The following is a 24,930-nucleotide window of genomic DNA, read 5'->3' as shown; positions in this document are numbered from 1 at the left end:
GAGTTGGCCCCTCTCTTTCATGGTGTGAGTTTTCCTGGAATGTTTGGTGACTCATGAGTATGTGCTTCTTCTGTGTTCTGTGAGCTCCTGTTTTCATCTCTGTGGATGTATTTCTTTTTTTTCTTTCTTTCTTTTTTTTTTTTCAAGAGAGTGCGAGTGGGGGAAGGACAGGGAGGAAGAAAATCTTGGGCAGGCTCCACACCCAGCCTGCAGCCCAATGTAGGGCTCGATCATATGACCCTGAGATCAGTGACCTGAGCCGAAATCAAGACTTAGACACTCAACCAACCGAGCCACCCAGGTGCCCCTGAACATATTTCTTTTTAGCTGCCAGTGATCGAGTCAGAGGTACGGAACTTGCTACGAGAAGTGTGGTGCTAATAGTTTGTCTTCTGAGCACAGGATCTTCCTTTTCCTTCTAGATATGTCCGCTTTTTGTCCCAGAGACCCATAGTCACAGATTGACAAGCTAGGTGGACCAAAGATCTACCTGTTAGTGCCCTCACAGGAGTTTGCAATCCATGTCTTTGAGCTCTGACTTCAGATCATCTCCTCTCCTCTCCTCAGAGAACGTGCCTCCTCCTGGTTTGGAGCAGCCCATGATTCCCTTCCCCTTTTGCAGCAAGCCTTCCCAGCTTCTGATTTGGCCTGTGTTTCTTTTCATTAGCCCAGTTCTCTCTGCCATCACTTTCTCAGGGATAGCTCGACATTCTGATTCTACCAGGAGCACCCCCTCTTTATTTTCCCATGCTCTCGTGGACTTTAAATGGGGGCATTTCTGTGGGCTTGGGCAGGAGAGCTTGATGTGTGTACTTGCCCTCAGTCTTTCCTACTGAATTCAGTCTCAAAGTGACTTCTTGTTAACAGTTTTTGCCTTCCTGGTCACGTTCGTCTGAACAAGTTCATCTTTCTCTAAAAATACACTATGTTGGAACCAAACTGAACATTCCAACTATGAACTGATCCACATAGACTATAGAGATGATGTGCACTTCTTAATAAGAACTGGATTCAGATAATAACTCTGCTCTCTACTCCATTGGCCAAGTCCATTGACTTCTCTAAGCCCCGGCCTCCCCACATGTCAAATGGGAGCAATGATCATAGCACCCACCTCCAGGTGCATGACAGTATCAACTGAAACGGTACATCAAGAGTTTAATGTGGGGCTCGGCACACAGTAGGTGCCAAAACACGTTGCTTCCTACCCTCTTATTTTAAGGAATTTCAAACACATTGTGTGTGCTGTGGCAGCGGTAGCTTTTGGCAGCCACACCATGCTGTTAGCTCATACTAACCACATTAGCAAAAGGCCCTGTCTTTGTCTCATGAACTTGCCTCCAGCTAGACTTCTCTCCCAGTGCCTCTCCTTATAGAAGACCTTTGTCTTGGCCATGCTGCACTCTTTCAAGCTGTTCTTGATCCATCTCTAGCCTGTAGAAATGATCTGAGCACAGATTTCGTCATCCTGCTTACTCCGTGTGCCTCCCATCTGAATGTCATCTGCAGACTTCATAAGCAGCCTTCCACGGCCAGATCTAGTCATTGATAAAATGATGGCTTGGGATAGGATCAAGGACAAAACCCCGTGGCATGCCACCCTTCAGGGGAAGAGTAATTTAGATGACTGCACAAAGTTGATTAATTTGTCCAGTTCCTGTAATCGTCTGTCCTTGTGGCTTGATTATAATAATAGTAACATTAGCAAGCATGTATCCATTCTTATTTGCCACAGGCCAGGCACTGAGGTAAGCACTTTTCATATATAACTTTTATTATAACAAGTCTGCAAGGGAAGTATTTGCATTACTTAGGACTCCATTTAAAACAAAACAAAACAAAAACCTTTAGCTTTGGGAGAAGGACTATATTACTTGGTTACAGTAATATAGTGTAGGGGTGCCTGGGTGGCTTAGTCAGTTGGGTGACCGATTCTGCAGTGTAGGGGTGCCTGGGTGGCTTAGTCAGTTGGGTGACCGACTCTTGATTTCGGCCATGTCATGATCTTGGGGTTCTGGGATTGAGCCTTGCATCCCACTCTGTACTCACATACAAAAAATCTTCTGCTTGATTAGTCTTTCTCTTCCCCTCCCCCTGCTCACTTGCACATGCTCTCTCTCTCTCTCTAAGGTGAATAAATAAGTCATAAAAAAAGAAAAAGATTCTGCAGTGTGGCCACCTCCCAGAAGACAAGGGTAGGGATGCACCTGGGTGTCAAGAACGGTGAACCAGAGCCTACGACCTTCTAGGGTCCCAGAAAATCCTTCTTGGTGGCTTTTATCTTTAGGTCTGCCGGCATCTGTCGTTCTTCACACTTGGTACAAACTAGCTTTCTTTCCTTCTCATTTTGCCTGGCAGAAGGTCATCCCACGAGCAACACCTGAGCTCACGTTGCTCATTTCAAGAGATTCAAGAGCTTCCAGATCCTCCCTGAGCCTGTCAGTCCCAGTTCTGCAGGATTAGTGGCCCTGCCTGGGTCAGGGGCCTGCTTCTGGTCCAGGCACGTGTGGTGAGCGGCAATGTTGTCCTGTCTGGACATGGCCTGTGTGAGTCTCAGTGCTGTAACCTATGGCCACGGAACAGGTCAATGTCCAGAGGCCCCCTGTACATTTTACAAATGAAAGAGAGACCCAAAGTCACACAGCCAGTAAGTAGAGGGACCAGGACTTGACTATGGTTTTGTCTGGTGCTGAAGCTCATGTCCATACAACATGTGTCGCATACCCTGGGCCACCTTGTCCCAGGATGACCTCTATGATGAGGTCGGTCAGGGCTGGCCGGTGTCTCAGGCCAGGGAGCTCAGGACCACCTTGTGTCATCACCACAGTCCAGCCCCAGCCCAGGGCCCGGAGATCCTTGGCTCCCTGGTTCGCCTGTTTCTTTAGTGACTCAGCAGATGCCATTACAGAACTCATAGCTTTGTGGAAGGACCTGACACTTAAGAGTGTAACCACAAATTTTGGGAGTCCAATAAAGCCAGATTCAAATTCCAGGGTTTTCACTTTTTAACTGGTGACTCTCTGTGCCTCATTTTCCATAACTGTAAAGTGGAGATTATACAGATACCTACTTTATCGGTTGTTATGATGATTCAGTGAGATAATAACATGTAAACCCCATGTGGCCAGTGCAGAGTAATCGATTCTATAAACGGTAGCAGTTTATCAACTCTGGAACAAGGAGAAAGTACAGGATTCCAGAGGAGGAAGCCTGTAAATGAGCCAACAGGATAGCGAGGGGAACGTGTGTTGACCAGGGCTTCAAGGAGGAAATGACACTGAAGCTAGAACAATGAATGGGTAGGAGCATTAGGGTATTGGGGTAACAGACAAAAAAGAACAGGTGCAGCACACACGTGAACATACACAGATGTTCGTGGGGCCAGCAAGTAGTTTGTTGGGATAGAAGCAAAGAATACATACTAGGAGCAAAGGGGGTGACTGGGGCCCCATAAAGAAAACTTTGCTCATTCATACGTGGACTTTGCCAATATTTGTCAGTTACCTGCTGTGTCCCTGGCACTGTCCATGGTCCTGTCGGTTCTGCAGTAAAGAAACACACAAATCCACACCTGGCAGAGCTCGTGTCGTGATGGTTAGAGGCAGACCCTGGGCAAATGAATAAGTGAAATATGAAGGGTGTCAGAGAAAAAAAATAGAGCAGGGAAGGGGATGGGGAGTGCTGGGCAGGGGTGCTCAGGAAGGCCTCCCTGAGAAGGGAGCAGAGACTAAAGGAAGTAAGGGGGAGAGAGCCGGGACAGAAGTCCCAAGGATGGAGGCTATGTGGCTGAGTTAGCGGGGAGTGGGGATAAGGGGCTGGGGCGGGGGAGGCAAGGACACAGGGGGAAAGGCCAGGTCATTAGCGGGGAGTGGGGATAAGGGGCGGGGGCGGGGGAGGCAAGGACACAGGGGGAAAGGCCAGGTCATATAGGGCCTTGTGGCCATTTAGAAGGACTTGGGCTTTTGTCTGAGTGAGGAGCATTTTGAGCAGGAGGGGGCCAGAGCCAAACATTTTAGCAGCATGTGCTCTCCGACTGTGTGTATGAATAGACTTTGGGGCAAGGGCCGAAGCAGGAGATCACCGGGGTCCCCCAGCAGAATCCCTGTGGAGGTGATGGTGGCTGGGATTGGGGGCAGCAATGGCGGTGCAGAGAAGGGGCTGGATCCCAAGCACGGTGAAGGGAGAGCCACGTGGATTTGTTGTTGGGTTGGCTATGTGTGGGAAAGAAAGACGGGAATCAAGAAGGGCTTTTAAGGTCCTGCCTGAGCAACCAGAAAACAAAGATTGGTTAATACCTGAAATGGGAAGGAGTGGGAGCAGCTTTTAGGGGCAAGGAATTCAGCTCAAAACCTCTCAAGACCTTGAGTAGGCAACTGGATATGAAAATCTGGAATTCAAGGGGAAAACCATGTCAAGCTTTGTCTATCCGGAATGTGAAACCACTGAGAGAGCGAGCACAGCGTGGCAGGAGCAGGGTCGTGGGGAAGATGTAGAGGGAGAGAAAGAATCTTAAGCAGGCTCCACACTCAGCATGGAGCCGACCAGCAGGGCTAGATCTCCTGACCCTGAGATCATGACCTGTGCCGAAATCCAGGGTCAGAGGCCTTAATTGAGCCACCTAGGCGCCCCTGCCTTTTTTTTTCCTTTTTTGAGAAGGGAGGTAGGATGGGTAGAGGTCATTAGTAATACATGAAAACAACTTCCTTAAGAAAATTATTTTTAAGCTTCTGGATAGGGCTAAAATCCGTTTGTCAGTTCCCACCCCTCCCTAATCCCAGCCTCCCCCTCTGTTGTAACTGTTGTCAGGAGCTTGCCATGCATGCATCCTTCCAGACCTTTCGGTGTGCCTCCATATACCCAAGTGTATCAGTAAAATACATGTATTTGGGGAATGCATGTATTCTAACAAAATGGTATCATAATGAATGTGTTGTTGGGCGATGTGCTTTTATAACTTGTAACTAGCCTTCTTGAACACATCTTGGAGATCCATCCTTGGTGTTACAAATGAACCTATGTCTTTTTTTTTTTTTTTTTCCCCAACTTGTTACAGTCTGGTTCAGCCAGACCATGGGTTATTTAGCCATTTCCCAGTGGGAGGGCATTAGCATTTTGTACCTTTCTTCTCTGGCACCTGTATCTTTCCAGAGGCTTCCAAGGAGTGAAATGGCTGGGTCTGAGTAAATCGAAGCTATGCAGGGTACTGTTTGGTCTTGTTTGGGTGGGTACTGCCACGTCGCCCCCCAAGGTGCCTCTGCCCCCTGACCCACCAGACTTGGCAGGTTTGTGACGAGGGGAGCCACAGAGATCTGTGTTTCACAGCAAAGTTCAGTGGCAGGCTATGAGTTGTAAGGAGCGAGGAGGAAGCCAAAGAGAGCATGGAAGCTGTGGACTGTTGTCCCACTGTTAGAACCTGCCCTGGGACAGTACACAGGCTCCTCCAGGGGCTGGAAGAGACCCTCCCTGCCCCTTCCTTTCCTTCTATACAAACGAAATGCCTTCTCTCCTGCAGCCGGCAAGCCTGGCTTCTCTGCCAGCCAGTTTCTATTCCTAGACCTCCTCGCCAGCTTGAAGTCATCCCCTTTTGACAAACACACCAGTCAAGACATTATAAAAACGCTATTTTTATTAGAGCAGACCAGCTCCTCTATCCTTGGGCCTCTTATTCTGCTACCAGCCTGCCGGCGTTCTTTGCAGGCACCAGTCCCCCACCATGCACACCCTGAGCCCCCACCGCTGCGACGCCATGTCCAAGGGTTGGCGCACGACCAGGGTTGTGATTGTCACCAGCCCAGTGCCTGTTCTGAGGGTGTGATCGCAGCCCCTCTCTGGAGGCAGACCAAATCCTACACCCAGCTGCTCTCCCCAGAAACAGTTTAGCTCAGCCACATCCCACACGGGCAAAGGAGAGTGGCGTCCTTAAAAAAGGTTACGTCATCTTCGTGTGAATTTCAGGTGGGTGTTGGCTAAGGTGGAATCTGCCTTCGGGAGCAGCTCGGGGAGCTGGGTCCAGGGTCCACCCGGCGTTCAGAGCGTGTGCCGTTGGAGAAACTCCTCAATGTTTCTTATTGGCATCATCCGTCTTCGTTGCTAACACATAACGAGTATCTGTTCTGTGCCAGGCCGTGTTCTGAACAGTTTATGTTTATAAGGGAGATGCTTTTCATTATCCCTATTTCTTTTGTTGTTGTTGTTGTTTTTTATGGAGAGCTAATTTCCATAGTGCAAAATTTTACCATGTTAAAGTGTACAATTCAGTGCTATTTAGCATATTCATAGCGCTCTGCAATCATCACCACTACCTAATCCCTAAAACATGTACATTACCCCAGATAGAAAGCTGTACCCATTAGCGGTTACTCCCCGTTCCTCTTTCCCTGGGGCTCAGGCGCCCATTACTCTGCTTTTTCTCTGTGCGCATTTGCCTGTCCTGGACATTTCATGTAAATGTGTCTGGCTTCTCTCCCTCAGCATAATGTTTTCAGGGTCCGTCCATGCTGTAGCGTATGTCAGTACGTCGTTCCTTTCTGTGGCCTGATGACACTCCATCGCATGGAGATAGCACACCCTGTTTATTCATTCATCCACTGAAGGACAAGCTGGGCTGCTTCCGCTTTTTGCCTGTTAGGCACTGTGCTGCCAGAACGTCATCCCAGTTTGATAGCCAGAGAAACTGAGGCACAAGTACCATTTGCCACTCACCCAAGCAGGATGGGAATCCTACCCAGCATCTGGCTGCACAGCTGAGTCCCAACCACCCCTCCTGGCTGCTCAGCAGTCAGATGAAGACCCCAGGAATTAAGGGCCTGTGCCATACACCTCCATGGCAACCATATTTCAGAATTAAAAATTGGATCCCGGGGCGCCTGGGTGGCTCAGTGGGTTAAAGCCTCTGCCTTTGGCTCAGGTCATGATCCCAGGGTCCTGGGATCGAGCCCCACATCCGGCTCTCTGCTCGGCGAAGAGCCTGCTTCCTCCTCTCTCTCTCTCTCTGCCTGCCTCTCTGCCTACTTGTGATCTCTATCTGTCAAATAAATAAATAAAATCTTTAAAAAAAAATGGATCCCATGGGGGGGGCCTGGGTGGCTCAGTTGGGCCACTGGCTCTTGATTTCGGCTCAGGTCATGATCTCAGGGTCCTGGGATCGAGCCCCGCATAGTTGGGGGGATGTCTATGCTCAGCGGGGGGTCTGCTTGAGGATTCTAGCTCTCCCTTGCCTTCTGCCCCTCCCCCTGCTCACGCTCTCCCTCAAATAAATAAATCATTTTATATATATATATATATATATATATGTGTGTGTGTGTGTGTGTGTGTGTATAAAATACACACACACACACACACACATACATATAGGGTCCTAAGGTATAAGGAATTCATTACACGTTTGGGACTTGGGTCTGTCTTGTTTGCATTCAGGACCATGTAGGACATTCTGGCTGAGTCATGATTGTTCATGCTGTCCAAAATGCATTTATCCACGTCCTTTGATGTAACAGGACTCAGCCCTGCCCTGAAAGCTCATGGTCAAGGAGGAGAGATGTGCTATCTTGGTCCCCCAGGAAGCAGACTCTGGGAGGGAGATACATTGTTGGGGGTGGAGGGGGCTCTCTGGAATGACACCTCTGAGGGGGAGGGAAGTGGAACTGGGCAGAGGGAGGAGTTGAATGGTGATGCAGACTTGGTCATCCCAAAGGGATGTCTGGAAATGGGTGGCACTTCAGAGATGTTCTCAGTTCAGGCAAGGCGCCTGGGTCTTTGTACCCTTGGCATCAAGCCGTGTCTGAGAGCCAGCATCACCTGGCTTCTTCCTGGGAAAAGACCAGCCATCGCTGGTCCTGGTACTGGGGTGACAATGAGTCATCCGGGTTGCATCCACAGTGGCTTGGCTAAGTACTCCCCAACAGAGAGCGGTCCACAAGAAGGTGTCAGGACCACTGCTGAGGGAGGGCGTAACCCCACCTGGGATGGGGATAAGTAGGCAGGAAGGGGATCATCACTGTGCCGTGAAGTCTTGAACCCCAAACCTGGACACCCCACTGCCAGCCCCTGAACCGCCCCTCTTGGGGGCCTAAGCGTCTCCATATAGCTGCCCCAAACCAAAGTCAGCCCTGCTCCCTCCCTACAAGCTGTCACCCCTCCAAGAACGGCTGCGCCATCCCTCCCATGACAGGGCCCAGACACCACAGAGCCTTCAGCACCTCCCCTGCCCCATGACACCAAGCCCTGCACCTGCGCCTTGAAAATCTCTTCTTCCTTCTTCCTCCATGTTGCTGACACCTCTTGTCGGAACACCCAGAGCAGCCTTCTACCTGCTTCCAGCACCTGCTCTTGGCCACCTCCAACCTCTGCCCCAGTACCCCGATGTGGGTCTCCAGAGGTCTGCGGTTGAGGGCAGAACTCCTTGCTGTGGGCATGTGGGCAGTTGGTGGTTGGTGGTCTGGACACTCAGCCCCACGCTGTCCTCCGCTCCCCTTCCGAAGGCTGACTCCAGCCCTGCAGAAACGTTCTCACTCCTCTCGTCCTCTGTGCCTTCTTGCCACATGGCCTTCACGTGGGCATCTGCTTTGCTTGAGGGGTGCTCCCCTCTCTGCCCCAAATTACCTTGTTTGCTCTTCACCTTTTGGTTCTGTGTTGCCCGTCCATGAAGCCTCAGCTGACCCCCCCCTGCCGTCCTTATGTGTCCGCAGCAAAGGTGTCCCACATCCACCTCTGGAGTGCTGGGAATGGTAGATGACATAATACTGGGTGATGGGCTCTTTTGTTGAAAATTGGACCCCTTCCCTAGACTGTCAGCTCCAGAAGGTGAGGAACCTGGTCCTGGCATGGGCTGGGAGGTGCCCAGTGAGTCTGAAAGTGGCAAACCTGAGGAAGGGAAGGAGGGGGGATGCGGGGAGCAAGAGAGGGAAGGAAAGGATCATGGTCTTACAAGGTCGGGGAGGGGATGGGCATGGGGAGATGACATGACCTGCTTCCCATACATTCCTAGGTCTCCATGAGCTCACATGGCAGAACTTTTGACTTTAGTGTGTGAGGGAACGTGGAATTTGGGTGCCTGAGTGCACTGCATGCCCCAGACTTGAACCTTCCTCAGGTTCCTCCCCCAACGCCTACACCCCAGCACCTGTCACGGGCACAGTGGGCTTTGCCCTTCACCAGCCTAAAGCAGACCTGAAATGTCAGAAGCCAGGTGCCTCTCGCTGTCCCCTGAGATAAAACCAATGTGCTCTGAGCATTCTCTGTCCCACCCCACAGACATGCTCCCGGTGCTCCTCACCCTGTGCTTTTGCACACCCTGCTTCCTGCCTGGATGCCCTCCCCATCCCCCCTCCTCTCCGCCATCCACCTAGTGAGCTCCCCTACAGGTCAGCACCTATATCCTCTCCATAGAGCCTGCCCAGCCCTGGATGGTGCCAGGCATCCACTGCCAACCACCCCCCACCCCCCCAACACTGGCCCCAGGAGCTTGTGCCTCCTCTTGGTCACAGTGATCCCACCAAGCATTTGTCTTTCAGGGGCTGACCCCGCTAAATTCTCTGAGGACGGTGATCCTCCATTCCTGCCTTCCCTTCTTTCCTTTCTTGTTCCTTCCTTTCTATAATACCTTACAAGTTCCTCCTGTGTGCCAGGCACTGGTTGGGGGCTGAGAGGTCCACCGGGGAGCATTGGCATGGCCCTGTTCTCCTGGCTCTGGTGTCCCAGCAGGGGAACCACAAACTTCACCAGTGGGCAGACTTTCGGAGAGTAGAGACCTGGGGAGTCGGGAGAGGCCCCAGGTAGGGAGGAAACCTTCCAGCTCAGCTTCTCTGAGAAACAGCCAGAAGGGCTGTGAAGCTGGAGCCGGGGGTAGGAGAGGTGTGAGTGAGGTTGGGGAGGGTGGTGAAGCCAGACTCCATCCATCTCTGCCTGTCTCCAGTGCAGTGCTTGTCCCACAGGAGAAGCACAGGGAATACTGTTGAATAAATAGCAAGGGCCTCTGAGTGCGCCCCCCCCCCCCCCGCCTTTAGGGGGCTGGGGGAGCCCCCTGCCTGAGCAGTGAGCATCCTTTCTGGCAACCAGGGGAAGGAAGAGCTCTCTGGAGGTTCATTCCCTTAAAAGGAAAAGTTTTTTTTTTTTGTTGTTGTTTTTTTTTTTTTTTAAGATTTTGCTTGTTTATCTGACAGAGAAAGACAGCGAGAGAGGGAACAAACACAAGCAGAGGGAGTAGGAGAGGGAGAAGCAGGCTTTCCGCTGAGCAGGGAGCCCAACACGGGGCTCGATCCCAGGACCTTGGGATCATGACCTGAGCCAAAGGCAGATGCTTAGCGGCTGAGCCACCCAGGTGCCCCTAGAAGGAAAAGTTCTTGATGCAAATCAAATGGTGGTGGCAGAGAGGGGAGAAGAGAAAATTCCATCCAGGCCAGCCTTCTCCTCCCGTCAGCCCAAGTGGCCAGTTCCGCAGGATGGGAATGTCTGACTGGTACAACAGCCACCTGAATGAGTTTAGCACAAGCCATGGAAGAGCAAAAGCGGGCAGGCCTCTTTTCTTCCCTTGCTGCTGCAGACCCCACTGTCAGGGGCCCTGCCAGCCTAAGCCCCCTCCAGAGCTCTCCTCAGGAAGGAGGGTGGGAACAGTTTCAGCCCATCACAACTCACTTGAAACCTAAGTACCAAGGTATCAGCTCTGCTCAAAACACTCCGAGAGCTTCCTGGTGCCCGAGAGTAACACCAGAATCCTCACCACGGCCTCCACCCTGTCCCACCGCAGTCCTCCCACTCCCCCACCTCGCTTACTCTGTTTGTCAAGGACACCATCATGCTCCCACCTCCGGGCCTTTGCACGTACTCCTGACCCCCAGAAAACCCCTCAGTCCAGGTTCCTGCACCTTCTCCTTCACTTCCTTCAGCCTCCTCTTAAATGTCACCTTACCAGCGGCCTTCTCTGACCTCCTGGCAAAAACAGTACCTCCGTCCCCACCCCTCTGCCCTTCCCCTGCCCCACCACCCCCTGCCTTTCTCTGCCTTCCATTCTCCACAGCACTTAACACCATCTGATGTACTATTTACTTTTTTTTTTTATTGCTTGTCTCCTCTCATTAGAATGTAATAGCAGAGACTTTGATGTGCTCGCCGTGTGTCTCCAGAATAGGCATTCGATAAATATTGAGTGAACAGATGAATTTGTAAAATGAGGTGGGTGCCGTCCACCTCACAGGGTGGTGTGGTTCCCCTGCGTGCGGTTTGCGTACTTCCACGGCTCGGTAGGTGGCTCGTAAAGTGTGTGCTATTTCAGTAGGTCCGTATTTATGTCTGCCTTCTATTTATGGCAAGGGATAATGATTTTCCATTTACGGCATTAATATAAAGTTTCCTTTTTTAAAGTAAACTCATTCAAGATTAAAAAGAGAAAATCTATATTTGCCAGCCTGAAAGACAGTTTATAACACACACTGCAGTCGTCCAAGGAAACTTTTCTGAGAGTTAAAAAGAAGTGTTCATTATTTTCTAGCAGATAGGTATTGCAGATGATTTTTTCAGGAGGTGTGGAAGAAAAACATTTTCTTCCACAGTAGGTGGAACCCCACAGAAGTAGGGTTTACGGTGTCCTGAAGTCCCAGAGGAAATCCTAGATTCTAGATCTACATTGATGTTCTGCAAATCCTGGCACTAAGTTCGAAATCTCCAGGTGTGCGTTGGTAGCAATACATAACGATACATAGCAGGGCAGTGACGTAATCAATGTAAGTTTCAGGCATCTGAGAAATAACCCAGATTCTTCCTTTGATTCTCCACCTGGTGTGCGCAAAGCATGCCATTTTGCTAACCCAGTCTACCCAGGGTGTGCGAAACTCAGATCTTTGCTGCTGTGCCTTGCCTTCTTTCGCTGGAACCTCTAGGGGGTAGTATCAGCTGATGCTTTAGTTTCCTTCTCGATTTAGCATCCGGAATGCAGAGCATTTTTTGTTCCTCTTTTGAGGCCGGGAGGACACCTGATACGTTAGCAGGGACCCTAGAGAAGGAAGCTCTCAACGATCCTTTTTCATTCAACTAATATGCATTAAAGACTTACTCCGCAGCCTGGGGACCTAAAGGCAGCCTGGGGACCTAAAGAACAGGATCTCCCGGTAAGGAGAGCAGAGCAGGAGGTAGTTCGGAGTGGGTTTTGGAGGAAGAATAGGAGTTTTGTATTCGAGATGCATTTGGATCATCTCTTAGCGTGGGTTTAGAGCCATCACTGAGAACATTACTTAAGGAATGTCATTTTAATCATTTACTTACTACTCTGAACCCTAGGTCACGGGACAGACTGGATTCAGACACTTCTGAGTATTGGCTTTACTGCTGTGCCAGCCAGAGTTCACTCGGGTGTTGTTAATCTCCCTCCCTCTCATTTTCTCTCTCTCTCTCTCCCCCGCCACCCCCACCCACCCCACGCGCGCGCGCGCACACACGCGCACACACACACACACACATACACAATTCAAACTGGCTCAAGTCAAGAAAGGTATGTGATTAACAAGTCTGATACAGTGCTGACTTCAGGCATGGCTGGATACAGAGTCTCAAACATGATCAAGACGATCTGGTTTCCGTACGGTCTGTCTCTTTCTGTCCTCAATTCAGCTGCCTTTGTGTCGGTATGACTTTCAGACAGATCTCTCCCGGTAACATACAAGGATGTTCGTAACAGTGAACTTAAGCAGTTGATAAAAATGACTTCTCCCTTCGTGCTGGCTGACCTTCGTGGCTCTCTGCTCCTATTAGCTAATAATTCCAGGGAAAGAGGGCCTGGGGGTGGGGGGTACTTTCCCCGCAGATCCCTTAGATGAGTCTGTCGGCCTAGCCCTGAGCCAATCACACCACCAGGAAGAGAAGTGCCCTGGTTGGCCAGGGTACCACGTGGGCTGAGAGTGGCAGAGAAGTGGTTTCTCAAGGGAAACTTGAAGTGATGTAACCAGAAGGAAACGAATAAACACAGAGCCCACACAAACAACAAATGTGCTTGAGCTTGCTTCATTGCTCTGTGGCCCTGAGGCCATTTGCCTCAGCTTTCAGAGCCCGTAAAATGGGCATACAGATCCCAGAACACAGCACAACTGCACACGCCCTCCCGCAGTAAGCAGCCCCCAGAGGATAACAGCCTGCAATGCTGGGCCCTGATAACCCGGAGCCTTTGCTCTTCTCCTTAATTGTTCCTCAAGTAGGACATGAGCCTGGGGCAGAGGTGGGGTGGGGAGGGGTTGCCCTCTGAACTCCACAGGGCCCTAAGACAGCGGTGTTTGCCCAGCCTCATTATTAAACCATCCAAAGTTATTGTTCTGCCCTGCTGGGACCTGACCCCAGCAAGGCTGGGGCCCCTGCGTTCACAAGCCCTGGAAACCCACTCCGCAGCTCTGAGCTGCTTGGGAACACAGCTCACGCGCAGGCACTTGCTAGATCAGCCCTGTTTAGAAGAATTCCAATATTCTGGCCTCAGAGGAGTATGTGATCCCTGAAATATAGACTCTGTCGAGCACCTTTAAGCAGAACTGATTCTTGGCATTTCTTTCCAATTCCATTTTTCGCCTAAAGAGAATGAAGAGTCTGGCCATTGATAAGGTCCTGTGCTGTCTCTGGGGCCAGTGTCCGGGATAAAGATGATGACAATGACAGTGGTGGCAGGGACACTTTGCGTTCGTGTCGCATCCAAACTCCTTAGACCCTTCACCGTCACTAACTTTTGCAGCCCCTGCGCGCACCCCTCTAGTCAAACCAAACTTCTGGCCAGTCTAGGAACATTTCAGGCTTTGGCAAGCCCCGCCCCACCCCAAACCTTTGCCCAAAGCCTTTCCCTTTTTATACGGCCCAGAAAATGTTTCAGGCTTTAAAATTCCAGCTCAAATGGGTCCTAATGCATTAATTCCCTCAACTAGTATTTAGGGAGAACGGGGCATGTGCCAGATACCGTCCTAGAAGCTTGGAATACACAAGCAATCAAAACAGACCCATCCCTGCCTCGGTGCAATCAATACATAAAAGGCGGAATAAATGAGATAAAGGAGGTAGGGTATTAGCGGAGAGTGGGAGTGGGGCTGTGACGCACAGCGGTGGCGGGGAGGTGAGGCGAAGTGGTCAGGTTTGGGGTATCCAGGGGTTTCCCTTGGAGATTGGGGCCTGGCCGTGCCCTGGGGAGCCGTCCCAGGCCCCTCATTCAAATCCTTGGCATCCCATTTTTATACATTTCATTATGGTCATTTGTCTCATTTTGGGGGGTCTTGGATGCCTTTGGTAATCTGTTGAAAATGACAGATGTTCTTCCCAGAGTGCCCGCAAGCATGCAATCAAATGGGTGTTCCTAGCGCCCCCTGCAGGCCATCCCCCGTAGTTAGGGACCCCCCGTAGTTAGGGACCCCCCGGTCCGCATGTTTGCTTGACTGCATATGAAGCATTTGTGCCAAGCCCAGCAGGACCATGGGGAGCAGGCCCCTGACAAGTGGTTGAGCACGGCTGGTAGGTGCTCACTATGTACACATGCTGGGTCTGAGGCTAAGCACTGGTACGTGTTTGCTGCAAGACCATGAGGATGCAGTTGGCCCTTCACCAGCTTCTCACACCTTCGCGGGGTGCTTTCATTGTAAATGCCTCCATCTTCTAGCCAGACACTTAAAGCCTCCCCAAAGTGAAGTGGGCAATGCTGGGTAGAGTCGGTGTCTGGCGTCCGACCAGGGCTGGAGTGGGGGGACCCGAGCTGGTACTTAGCCAGCCCTAGCACTTACCACCCGATAGCTGGATGGTGGTGAGGCTGAGGCGCTTCCCCCCTGCCTCCCCATAGTTGTGCCCTCCCGGAATTTATAGTCCTCCCCAGAGAGTTGGGAAGAGGAAAGAAAAGGATCCTAAGTCACTTTTGCTTTTCTCTGAATTGAGTCTGCGAGCTGCCCTGTGAGGTACACCTTATTCTTAGCACCCCCCTTTTACAGACGAGAGCAGCAGAGGCTCAGCAAGGGTAAGTGGAGTTCAGGGTTCACCCCCAAGTCTCCAGATCCCCAGATAATTAATGAGCAACGTATACAGTTAAATGCTAACAACTCAGCCTTTAATTATGCACGGTTGTGCCTCATATTGTATATAATTTAATGCTAATTGCAGGGTTTGGGACTGAGCTGATGGGAGTGGGGTGAGAATGGAAAGGGAAGGCTTCATGGAGACTTTGGAAACTCAGCTGGGCCCTGGAGAGGATTTGGATGGAGGCTGGAGGGAAGGAAGTGGATTTCTGGAAAAGAGAGTAGAATAATTAAGGTGAGCGAGGTAGGATGCGCAAAGGTAGGGAGGAGCCAAGATAGCGCTCTTCAAATAGTGGAACTCAGGTGTCTGGTGGCTCAGTGGTTGAGCATTTGCCTTTGGCTCAGGTCATGATCCCAGCGTCCTGGGATCAAGCCCCACTAAGGCTCTCAGTGGGGAGCCCGCTCCTCCCTCTCCCCCTCCCCCAAATTGTGTTCCCTCTCTCACCGTCTCTCTCTGTCAAATAAGTAAATAAAATCTTAAAATAAATAAGGAAATAAATAATGGAACTCTATAGATATAAAATATACCTAATAGTCACTGAGAACCTTCTAAGTGCCGGGTACGCCGCAAAGTCCTTTCCGCTGTTATTGCTTCCAATCCACGTTTAACCCTACACAGGAAAGAAAAATCCAACCAGTCAGGTACTGTTATCACTCCCATTTTAACAAAGGAGTAAACTAAGGGCAGTGTTGCTACTCAGAGCCAGGCCTGGTCTCAAAGCTCATGTTCTCCCCAGCTCAATTCCAGAGACTGTCTGATGAGAGGCAGGCTAGTCTCAGGACTTGCTACTCCAAGTGTGGCCCATGGGCATTGCCTGGGAGCTTGTCAGAAATGCAGACGTGGCGGGGCGGGGAGGGGGGGCGGGGGGGTGTCCTGCTCAGTGGGGAGCCTGCTTCTCCTGCTCTGCTCCTCCCCCCGCTCCTGCGTGCAGGCTAGCTCTCTCAAATAAATACCCTTAAAAAAAAAATAAAGAAATGCAGATGTGGGCCCCTCCCTCTCCAGTCCTACTGAGTCAGAACTGCACCTTAACACAGTCCCAGGCATCTGATCTGTGCTGTGTTGGTTAGCAGCCGAGAAGCAGGGAAAAAGCATGGGGCTGGGTGTGTGCCCAAACTGGTCAAGCCTTTGTGATGACATCTCCCTCCTGGCAGAGGCAAATAAATGCATTCTGGGAGGGTTTGAGGTGCAAGCCCAGGGCCCAGACCTCACGAGCTGAGGTCTCCCTGCGGCCTCGTATTTCATCTACAAATGTCACTGAATGTCCATTCCACACTGTAATGTATCAGTGGTCATTCTGATATTTCAAAATGGTTATGTAAATGGCCGTGGCATAGGATGCCTATTCCCGGAAGATGCATGAGATGGGTTTCTTTGTATCTTAAATGGGGTAATAGTAACCACTCTAAGAGCTCTTGCGAAGATCAAAGGAGAATCACGGATATGGAAATGCGCCACATCAGACCCGTGTTATGCTAGATGGGACTGAGAGTCCTCCCCAGACCCGGTGTCCTGCAAGCAGCTCTCAGAAGACTGAGATTGTATGCGCTTTTCTTCCATTCAGGGCAGGCAGGGCTCAGTCCCAGAGAGGAAGAAGTCACCTCTCCCGGCATCTCAGGAAGCCAGCGGAGTAAGAGATTAGGGTCAGCTATTGCTGAATTGTTTGCTTACATTCTGTAGGAGTCCCCACTTCCTGATTGTTGGGCCAGATGAGCCAGCAGGAAAACCCCAGTAAAACTCAGACGTGTCTGGGACATCAGGACGTGGGAGAAGATGGGAGTACTCCATCTTGTCCCCGAGTGGGCCCAAAGAGAGGGGGATGTCAGGGGATGGGGTGGCATTATGGGAAGCGGGGTGATGAGGAAGAGGTAAGCAGGTAGCAACAGCAAGAGTCCTGTAGGAAAGAGGACAGGAAGGGGGATTGGGCTGTCAGCATTGGACCAGGAGTGACCTCGGGTTTCCATCCAGAGGACCCATTTCCTTGTAACTGGAAAGAAAAGACAGGGATAGAGACCTAGAGGAGTGAAATGGACAGACAGTGACCATCCCCAACTGAGGCCAAGAAGGAAAGGAAGCTAGACAAGGCACAGGAGGGAAGAGAGGCTCTTTAACAGCTGGAGAAGCTGAAGGAGGAGAATTTGGGGACGGACCGGGGGGGGGGGGGTCAGCAGTCCCCTGTGACCCAGAGCCTTTGAAAAGGATGAACATGGGAAGAACTGTTATATTTGATTAAGGAGGTTATGGGTCACATGTGGCTGGGGTTATGGTAGAATAATGGTGTTAAAGCCAGATTTTAAGAAGAAGAGAATGCTAGGGCTTTTCTCTTCTCCCCATGGTAGCAGTTAGGATTTTCATATAAATTGCACTTCTATTGCAAATGTCTTACTTGCCATTTAAAACTTAATCCTTGTAACTTGTGACCAGAACCAAGCCTATATTGTCTCTTTAATCCATCCCTTGGCAAAAAAAAAAAAAAAAAAAAAAAAAAAAAAAAAAAAATTTAAAAAAAAGAAAATTGTGGGGAGTAGGGAGAGGGTGATTGGGTTATGGACATTGGGGAGGGTGTGTGCTATGGTGAGTGCTATGAAATGTGTAAGCCTGATGATTCACAGACCTGTACTCCTGGAGCAAATAATACATTATATGTTTAAAAAAAAAAAAAAGAAACAGACAATTGCAAAGCGTTGTTTATAGTATGATCTTGCTTTTATTTAAAAGAATGTCTGTGGGGGCTCCTGGGTGGCTCAGTCGGTTAAGCGTCCAACTCTTGATTTCAGTTCAGGTCATGATCTCAAGGTCGTGAGATGGAGCTCCCTGCCAGGCTTCAGGCTGGGGGTGGAGCCCACTTAAGAGTCTCTCTTCTTCTTTCCCTACCCCCTCAAAAAAAAAAAAAAAAGTCTGTGTTTGTTTGTGTACTTATAAATATGTATGTACACGATAAAACATCTGGGGGATATATTTCAAGTTATGATGGGGATTTCACTGGTATATATGTATGTCACTTTAAATATGTGTAGTTCCGTCTACATTAATTATCCCTCTATAAAGCTATAGAAAATTATAATAGGGATTATCTTTAATGGTCAGATTATGGTATATATGACATAATTCTTTTGGCTGCAAATGACAGAGACTCAGCAGAAATTTCTAAAGCAAGAACTGAATTGTCCAGACACTTCTTCAGACATGAGTGTGTCCAGGGTGTCAAATCATGACATTAAGGATCTCTCTTCATCTCTCGATGCACCTGCTGTCTCAGTTATGGGCCTCATTCTCAGTTCCGGCCTACGTCTCATCAGCCTAGCCCCCTACTGGAAAGAGAGCAGCTCTTCCCCCAAGAGGATCAACACAATCCCAGGGCTGACTTTCAAGGGCCTGGCTTGGGCCACAGCTCATCCACAGACCTGTGAATCACTGTGGCTATGGGGTGTGGGGGAGGGGGGCACTGTGTTGAGAGGCTAAGGCCAAGGTCATGTGACCCAAGAGGCCAACAAAGGAACTTTCAAGGGAGACAGGAACTGTCAAGGAAGACAGTGAACTGAAAAAAAAAAAAAAAAAGGCGAGGGTGCTGAATGATTCTCGAAAAGAATTCTAGAATTCTGTTGCCCAAAGAGGAGGCCTGCACCCACCAGTGTCTGCTCTTAAAGGAACCCCATCTGGGTCATAGAGTTTTGTGATAACTGTGTTTTAATAAACATGCATAAGAGGAAAATGAGACCCCTCCTTAAACAACTGATGTGGGTTACATCTGGTTATGATCATTCAGGTAACTAAATAACGAGCGTGGAGAAAATATCAAAGCTCAGATCTTGGCCAGAGCCCCTGATCTTACAGGACATGGACAGAACGAACACTGTTGAGACTGGGAAAGCCTCGTCCGTTCTGTAGATGTTGACTGTGTATGTCTAAGACCCATGGGGCCATCAGACCATCTCTGGGGTTCTGGGTCGCCTGAGCGATGCGCCCAGGGAGCCGGGCCTTCGTCAAGCTCAGCCTCCTGCCTCCGTAAATAATTCCCCCGCATTCCGACATCATCCTGGTCTGTTTCTTCGTTTCAGGGTTACACTAAGGACATGGTGCCTGACTTCGATGAGAAACATGATGAGTATTTAATATTGCTTCAGCAGAGGAACCGGTAAGATGAACTGCTCAATGGCAGCCCTTCCTATTAGCCCAATAAAAGCCCTATTTCAATTTATTAAACAGCATGCAGGCTCTGCTTCACCTAGGAACGGGCTGCAGGCAGCCTCCACTCAGAGGCTTGGGATATTATCTGCAATCCTAGCTCCCGTTTCTCCACTCGCTGATTTAATTGCATCCTTGATTGAGCTGTAGCAAGCGGTTCTACACGTAAGTACCACCTCTAGCCTCCCTGCCGCCGCTCTGGGAGAAGGTGGCTTTGTCATGGCCAAATCTTGAACTTGGCAGGGCCTGTGCATTAGTCACCTGAATAGCCCAGTCTGTGATCATCCAGGCTCTGACGGGCCTGTGGAATCTGAGCCTGTAATCATGCCTCATTAGATCAAGGTGGAATCGTTTCACGTCTATGTTTAAAGTTGGTCAATATGTCATTTAACGTGAAGTCGGTACTCATTTTGAGTCTGGTGTGCTAGCTCTGGAAGAATCCCACAGTAGATCCAATGTTTGGTGACCAAGGGCAAAGCGGTGTAGTCTGGCTGGAAAGAGGCATCCCCTCTTCACTGCCTGCTCCGGGCCGGCGGAAGTTCACGGTCTGTTCACTGTGGTTTGTCCCCAGGCCTCGGGCTCTGTGTTAAGCTGGGTTTGCAAACTCAGATGCCAGGAGGGGCCGAGAAGTGAGTGAAGCCAGCTTGGTGGAGACCGTGGGCACCTGGGAGGCTCACTTCCCAGCTGCTCAGCTCATGCCAGTTGTTGTTTGTGGGAACCTGGGCCCGGGGGTCCCTCTCCTCCAGGGTTGCTGGAGCAGCTGCAAACCTGGATTTGGGTTGAAATCTCCTGAGTTTTAAAATGTTGGTAAGGCACTCAGATTAAAACACAAAACAACAGGAAGAAGGCTGCAGGCCCCTAAAACAGAGCTGCAGGAGTGGGGAGGATGGGGTCCTAATCTGGGCCTTGGTGTTACTGGGAATGAGTCTGGGCTCTTGCAGGCAAGAGAGCCCCGGGGCAAGGGGTGGGGAGGGTGGTGGTTGTCATCCTGTATATTCAGCCCTCATCTGACTGACTGGACTCCCGCTGGCATGTTGCATGGACAGGTTCAGTCCTTGGTGTTACAGGAGTTGAGCATTCCCGCCCACCAACCCCTTTACTAATATCCACTGAGATGCCCAGGATCTCAACCAACACCCACCCTTGTTGCCAGATGCCCCCATTTGAGGTAGCGCGACCCCTAGTGGCGAACTCTCAAACAGGGAAACTGTAGGAGCAGCTAGAAGCGCCGCCAGGCAGTCCTCTGTGCCGGTTGCCCTGTGCTCGCTCATCTCCCCCACCCAGGGGTGGCTCCAGCTACGGTAGCAAGAGAGCCGTGCTGATTAGCCCAACATGGGTTTTCATCATCATTAATTCCATGGAGCAGAGTGTTTTTATCCCGTTCCTGGCAGGCTGGATGGTGCCACCGAATACCTGAGTGATCGTTTAATCATATTCGTGTGACTTGTCTGGGAGGACATTGTCATAGTTCCTTAGGAGCAAATTGCTTCTCATTAATCAGCAGATCAATAAGTGCACAAAGGGGTCCCAGCCGATAGCATAGAGGAGAATATCCAGAGACAAGGTCGTAGCACAAAGGCAATGAAAAAATATGTCCAAGCCAAGTTGCCATACAATGTGGGGGCCATGTTGTCACCAAGAGGGGGCTGGCGTGACTCCCACTGGAGACGTGAAAAGTGGGTGGTCCCCCGAGCTATCGCCGGGTGTTGCTTTAGAGACACCTTTTCTGGGGTGCCTTCCACATGCCAGGCACCTCACCTCATCATTTCATTGTGTCCTCCCACTATGCGGTAAGGTGTAGCTACACTCCTTGCACCCATTTTTCAGACAAAGGAGACCCAGAGTGGTAAGCCGTGTGTCCAAGGTCATCGAGGCAGGAAGTGGTAGAGCTGGGCTGTACTTTCTGAGTGATGTTTGGTTTCACGTTGTCATAAATTATCAGGAGGGGAGAAACCCGCCAGAGTTGCCACTTTCACGATGAGGGGTTTTGTGCAAATAAACCGCAGCTTATTGGAAATCTAGTTATACGACCTGGTAGAAAATCAGCATCTCGGCTGTGTAGTGTGCACAGACAGAAATGAAAACCTAGCCTTCTTATCCAGGTTGCCCTGTGACCTGAGAAATGGCGGGGGGTGAAGGGGTGCGATCATTAGAGCCAGTTTCCAGGAGTGACCTTGCCCAGAACATTGCCGCCACAGAGGCTGGTGATGTTATTCTTTTCCTCATTCAGTAGGATTTCACTGAGTGCCTTCTCGGTGCTTAGCACTGCCACTGGCGTGAAGGAGAGAGCATCGTGATGAGGAAGGTACAGACTTTATTAGTGCTCCCAGGGTTGAATGGAGAGAAACCCAGGGTAAATAGACCTTAAACAATAAGGAAAATGTATTGGCTCTTAAAACAAGAAACCAGCTTCAGGTATAGTTGTATCCAGGTGCTCAGTTCTAACTCCACATTGGAGTCCCTCAAGCCGGTACTTCCTTCATGGAGGCCAAGGTAGCCACTGGCGGCCCCACGCTTACATCCTGCCTCAAGGAGAAGAGAGCACTTCCTTCCTGATAGTTCCAGCGAAAGTCTTAAGGAGGGCCCTGGCCCCAGCCCTGATCAGTCACACCCGGTGCCCGGTGAGGTGGCATGATCTGTCGGGCCACTCCTTGGCTATCTCCTTAAGCTGGGTGGTGGAGCAAGTGTATAATAGTAGGAGTAAGAGTAGGAATGGAGTGGTTCTAAAAGGGGATCTGAGAGGCTTGGTTTGGAAGATGGGGGAGAGTTGCTGGCGAGGCAGAACGAATAGGTGTCTGCGCATAGCCCTTGCCCTTGAGGAACTCCCCAGGTGTGGCAGGTAAGCATAAGGTCATCTATTTATAACTATGCCCAAAGAAGCAGAACATGATCTTGTGCTGCAGGAGAGGACCAGAGGAGGTGGAAGAGGGTGTGACAGCCCTGGGTCACCCCTGTACAAACCTCCCAGAGGATCCTTAGTGATTCTGGTCACTCACCTTCATGAAATATATAATCACACCTGACAGATTCGCTCAACGACACATCAACCAGACAGGGCCAAGTGCTGGAGGGTGGACGGCCGAGACGGGCTGTAATACATCCCTCTAAATGCTGAAGGCTGGACTGGATCCAGAAGCCCAGCAATGGTATTATATCCTCCTGTGGGGGATGCTGACATCCAAAAGGGTGAATCCCAGAGCCCGTGGGCACCGACGTTCTTGGAGAAATAGCAGGCTCTCTGCACCGCTGCCCTCCCCCTCTCCATCCTTCAGGCCTGCTCTCAAATGCCACCACCTCCAGGAAGCCCCCAGCCGGGAGCCACTGCTCCTTGTCCAGACTCTCCTCCCTCAGGGGCCCTGTGGCATGTTAAGGGAGGAGACTAGAAACAGCAGAATGATATGGGTAGGAGATGGGCTCTGGAGCCTTGTGGACCAGGTTTTAAATCCTGGCTGCATCCTGGGCTCTGTGACGTTGGACAAGTTCATCTATAAAACAGGCCAATGGAAGGACCAGTGAGGGAGTGAGAGGGACAACACCCAGGGGCCATCACCATCATCACCATCACCATCATTGCCATATTAATGTTAAACACACCTTCTCCCTGAGCTGACATCCAGGTATTGCTGGAATGCTTGACCCTTGGAGAAACCCTCAGGTCCCCTGGGGTGACTGAGGTTGGAGGGGCCACGTGGCTAGCCTGGTCACCCAGCAGCCACAGCGCTCTCAGGCGGAGGGGTTCAGCCAGCAACCCAGGCATGGCCACACCCAGGAATGACGCCCCCCCACTTGGCCACGCCCTCTCACCCTCTGGGCCCCTGTTTGTGCCCAGCCCACCCAGTGGTGTCCCCCTGTCATGCTCCTACTTCCTCTCTGTCCAAAGAGCTTTGTACAGGCAGCCCCACAGGCCGCTACAGGCTAAGACAGAAAGGCTCCAGTGATGAGCACAGGGTCCACGGGAGCTGGGAGGATATGCATCTATGTCTTTTCTCCCCTGCTAGACCTGGAGGGTCTTAGAGCCACTTGTTCTAGAAACAGGTATCGAGAGCGTTCCTTATGCTCAGCATGGTCCACATATCCAGGGGTCAGGTTCCACAGTGGGAGGGGAGAATAGACAGACACACAGAGAGTATCCCATGGTGTGAGGCAGCAAGCCCCCTCCCTGCAGCAGCAAAACCCGGAACCCAGAGAGTGATGGGGGACCAGGTGGTCAGGGGCTCCATCTTCCACAGGGGAGGGACCTTATCTGAGTTTTCTGAATCCCCTACACTGAGGACCTGCTTTTTATGCAAAGCAGGCTATCAATTAAACAAAAAAACAAAAAAAGACAACACTTTTCTTCCATGCGGCATGCATAGTGCATATCACTGTCGGCTCAGCTGCAGCCGGGGAGTTCCTTCAGCGATCCCTTTCACAATCTGGATAATTATCTCCTCATTTATCAGTTTCATAAATCCATGTTTTCATCAATCATTCTGCTTAAAGAGAAGCACACACACTGAGTGCCAGCTCCGGATCCTGCAGAGCAAGCGGGATGTCACCGTCGCCACCCGGCCAGCGTCAGGAGACCCCCAGAGGGAGGTGGAGGCAGGCACCCTGTGGCTGGGTGGTCAAACTTTCCACTCTCTGGGCTCCTCCTAGGGCTCCCTGCACACTCTCCCCAGGGCCTGCTGCAGCCTTCGGTGGTTTGCTCCAGAGAGAGCAATGATGGCTCTGTTTGCAAAGCGTCTCTTAGTGACTTGTTTTTCCTTCCTTCTGTTTCATGCGGTTGCCCGCCCAACAATCAACTCCCAGGCTTCTAAGGCCGGCAGGAGATAAGAAGTCTGTAATAAATGTTCCTGCCACACTGTTGAAAAAGATGGATGTATCAACAGCTAAAGAAACATTTAAAAAACAAACAAAGAGATCACCGGTAATGCCACCACCCTCCCTCAACAACTGATAGGATTTTCACACGTATCACCTTCTACTCCTGGTCCACAAACCCACCTTTTTCCAACTTTGCACTGAACCACACAGTACCGTTTTTATTCTGTCTTTGCTTCCCTCCCCTTCTTCCCAATTGCAAGCAGTTCCTCACATCTGGACAGACTCTTAGTAATGATACCAGCTGCGTGGGATCCCAGGTTCCATTCCCCGCTGTTGGACATTTGGATTGCTTTCAGGGGTTTGTTATGACCGAACACTGACTGTTGTTCCTGGTCAAGACTGATTTGCTGCAATGGGCTCCCTGGGGGAACACCAAGCATATGGCATTTCCTCTATTTTCATATTATGTCTGAATTAGCAGCAGTGTCTAAGTTTGCCAGGTTCAGTGTCCTCTTGCTTAGCTTTAGAGGTTGTCTTTGCTCTGGTGAAGACTCAAGCCAGGTTGCTGAAGTTTGCAGTATAGCCCTACCACCGTACCTGCTGTGTGACCTTGGGCCAGTTACTTAACCTCTCTGTGTCTCACGCCCCTTGTCTATTAAATGGGGATAATAAAAGTAATTACCCCATAGGGTTGTTGGAGAAGATTAAGGTCTTAATATAGTCAATCCTTATTATTCATGGTTCCCTAAATATGAATTCATCTACTGACGAAAATTTATTTGTAAATTTTAAATATTTGCAGTGCTTTTGTGGCCATTCAAAGACAAGTGCAGGGCAGCAAAAAATTTTAGCTGCCCAACACACACGCATTCCCAGCTGCAGTAGAACAAGGGAATACTTCACCTTCTTATTTTAGCTCTTACC

At 50.4% G+C, this 24,930-nt stretch overlaps 1 protein-coding gene across 3 annotated transcripts in view; it reads left to right on the top strand.

Annotated features, from left to right (window-relative positions):
- LOC123933718 (katanin interacting protein) overlaps positions 1 to 24,930 on the top strand; it is a 179,071-nt gene that overhangs the window by 30,107 nt on the left and 124,034 nt on the right. For all 3 annotated transcript variants that reach the window (XM_045993193.1, XM_045993195.1, XM_045993194.1), the window contains one exon: positions 19,074 to 19,150. In XM_045993193.1, the coding sequence (XP_045849149.1) occupies positions 19,074 to 19,150 (77 nt within the window). The remainder of the gene's footprint in view (positions 1 to 19,073; positions 19,151 to 24,930) is intronic.

Source organism: Meles meles, chromosome 21 (genome assembly GCF_922984935.1).
Source record: "Meles meles chromosome 21, mMelMel3.1 paternal haplotype, whole genome shotgun sequence".
Taxonomy (NCBI): Eukaryota; Metazoa; Chordata; class Mammalia; order Carnivora; family Mustelidae; genus Meles; species Meles meles.
This window is presented reverse-complemented; position numbering and strand designations above follow the sequence as displayed.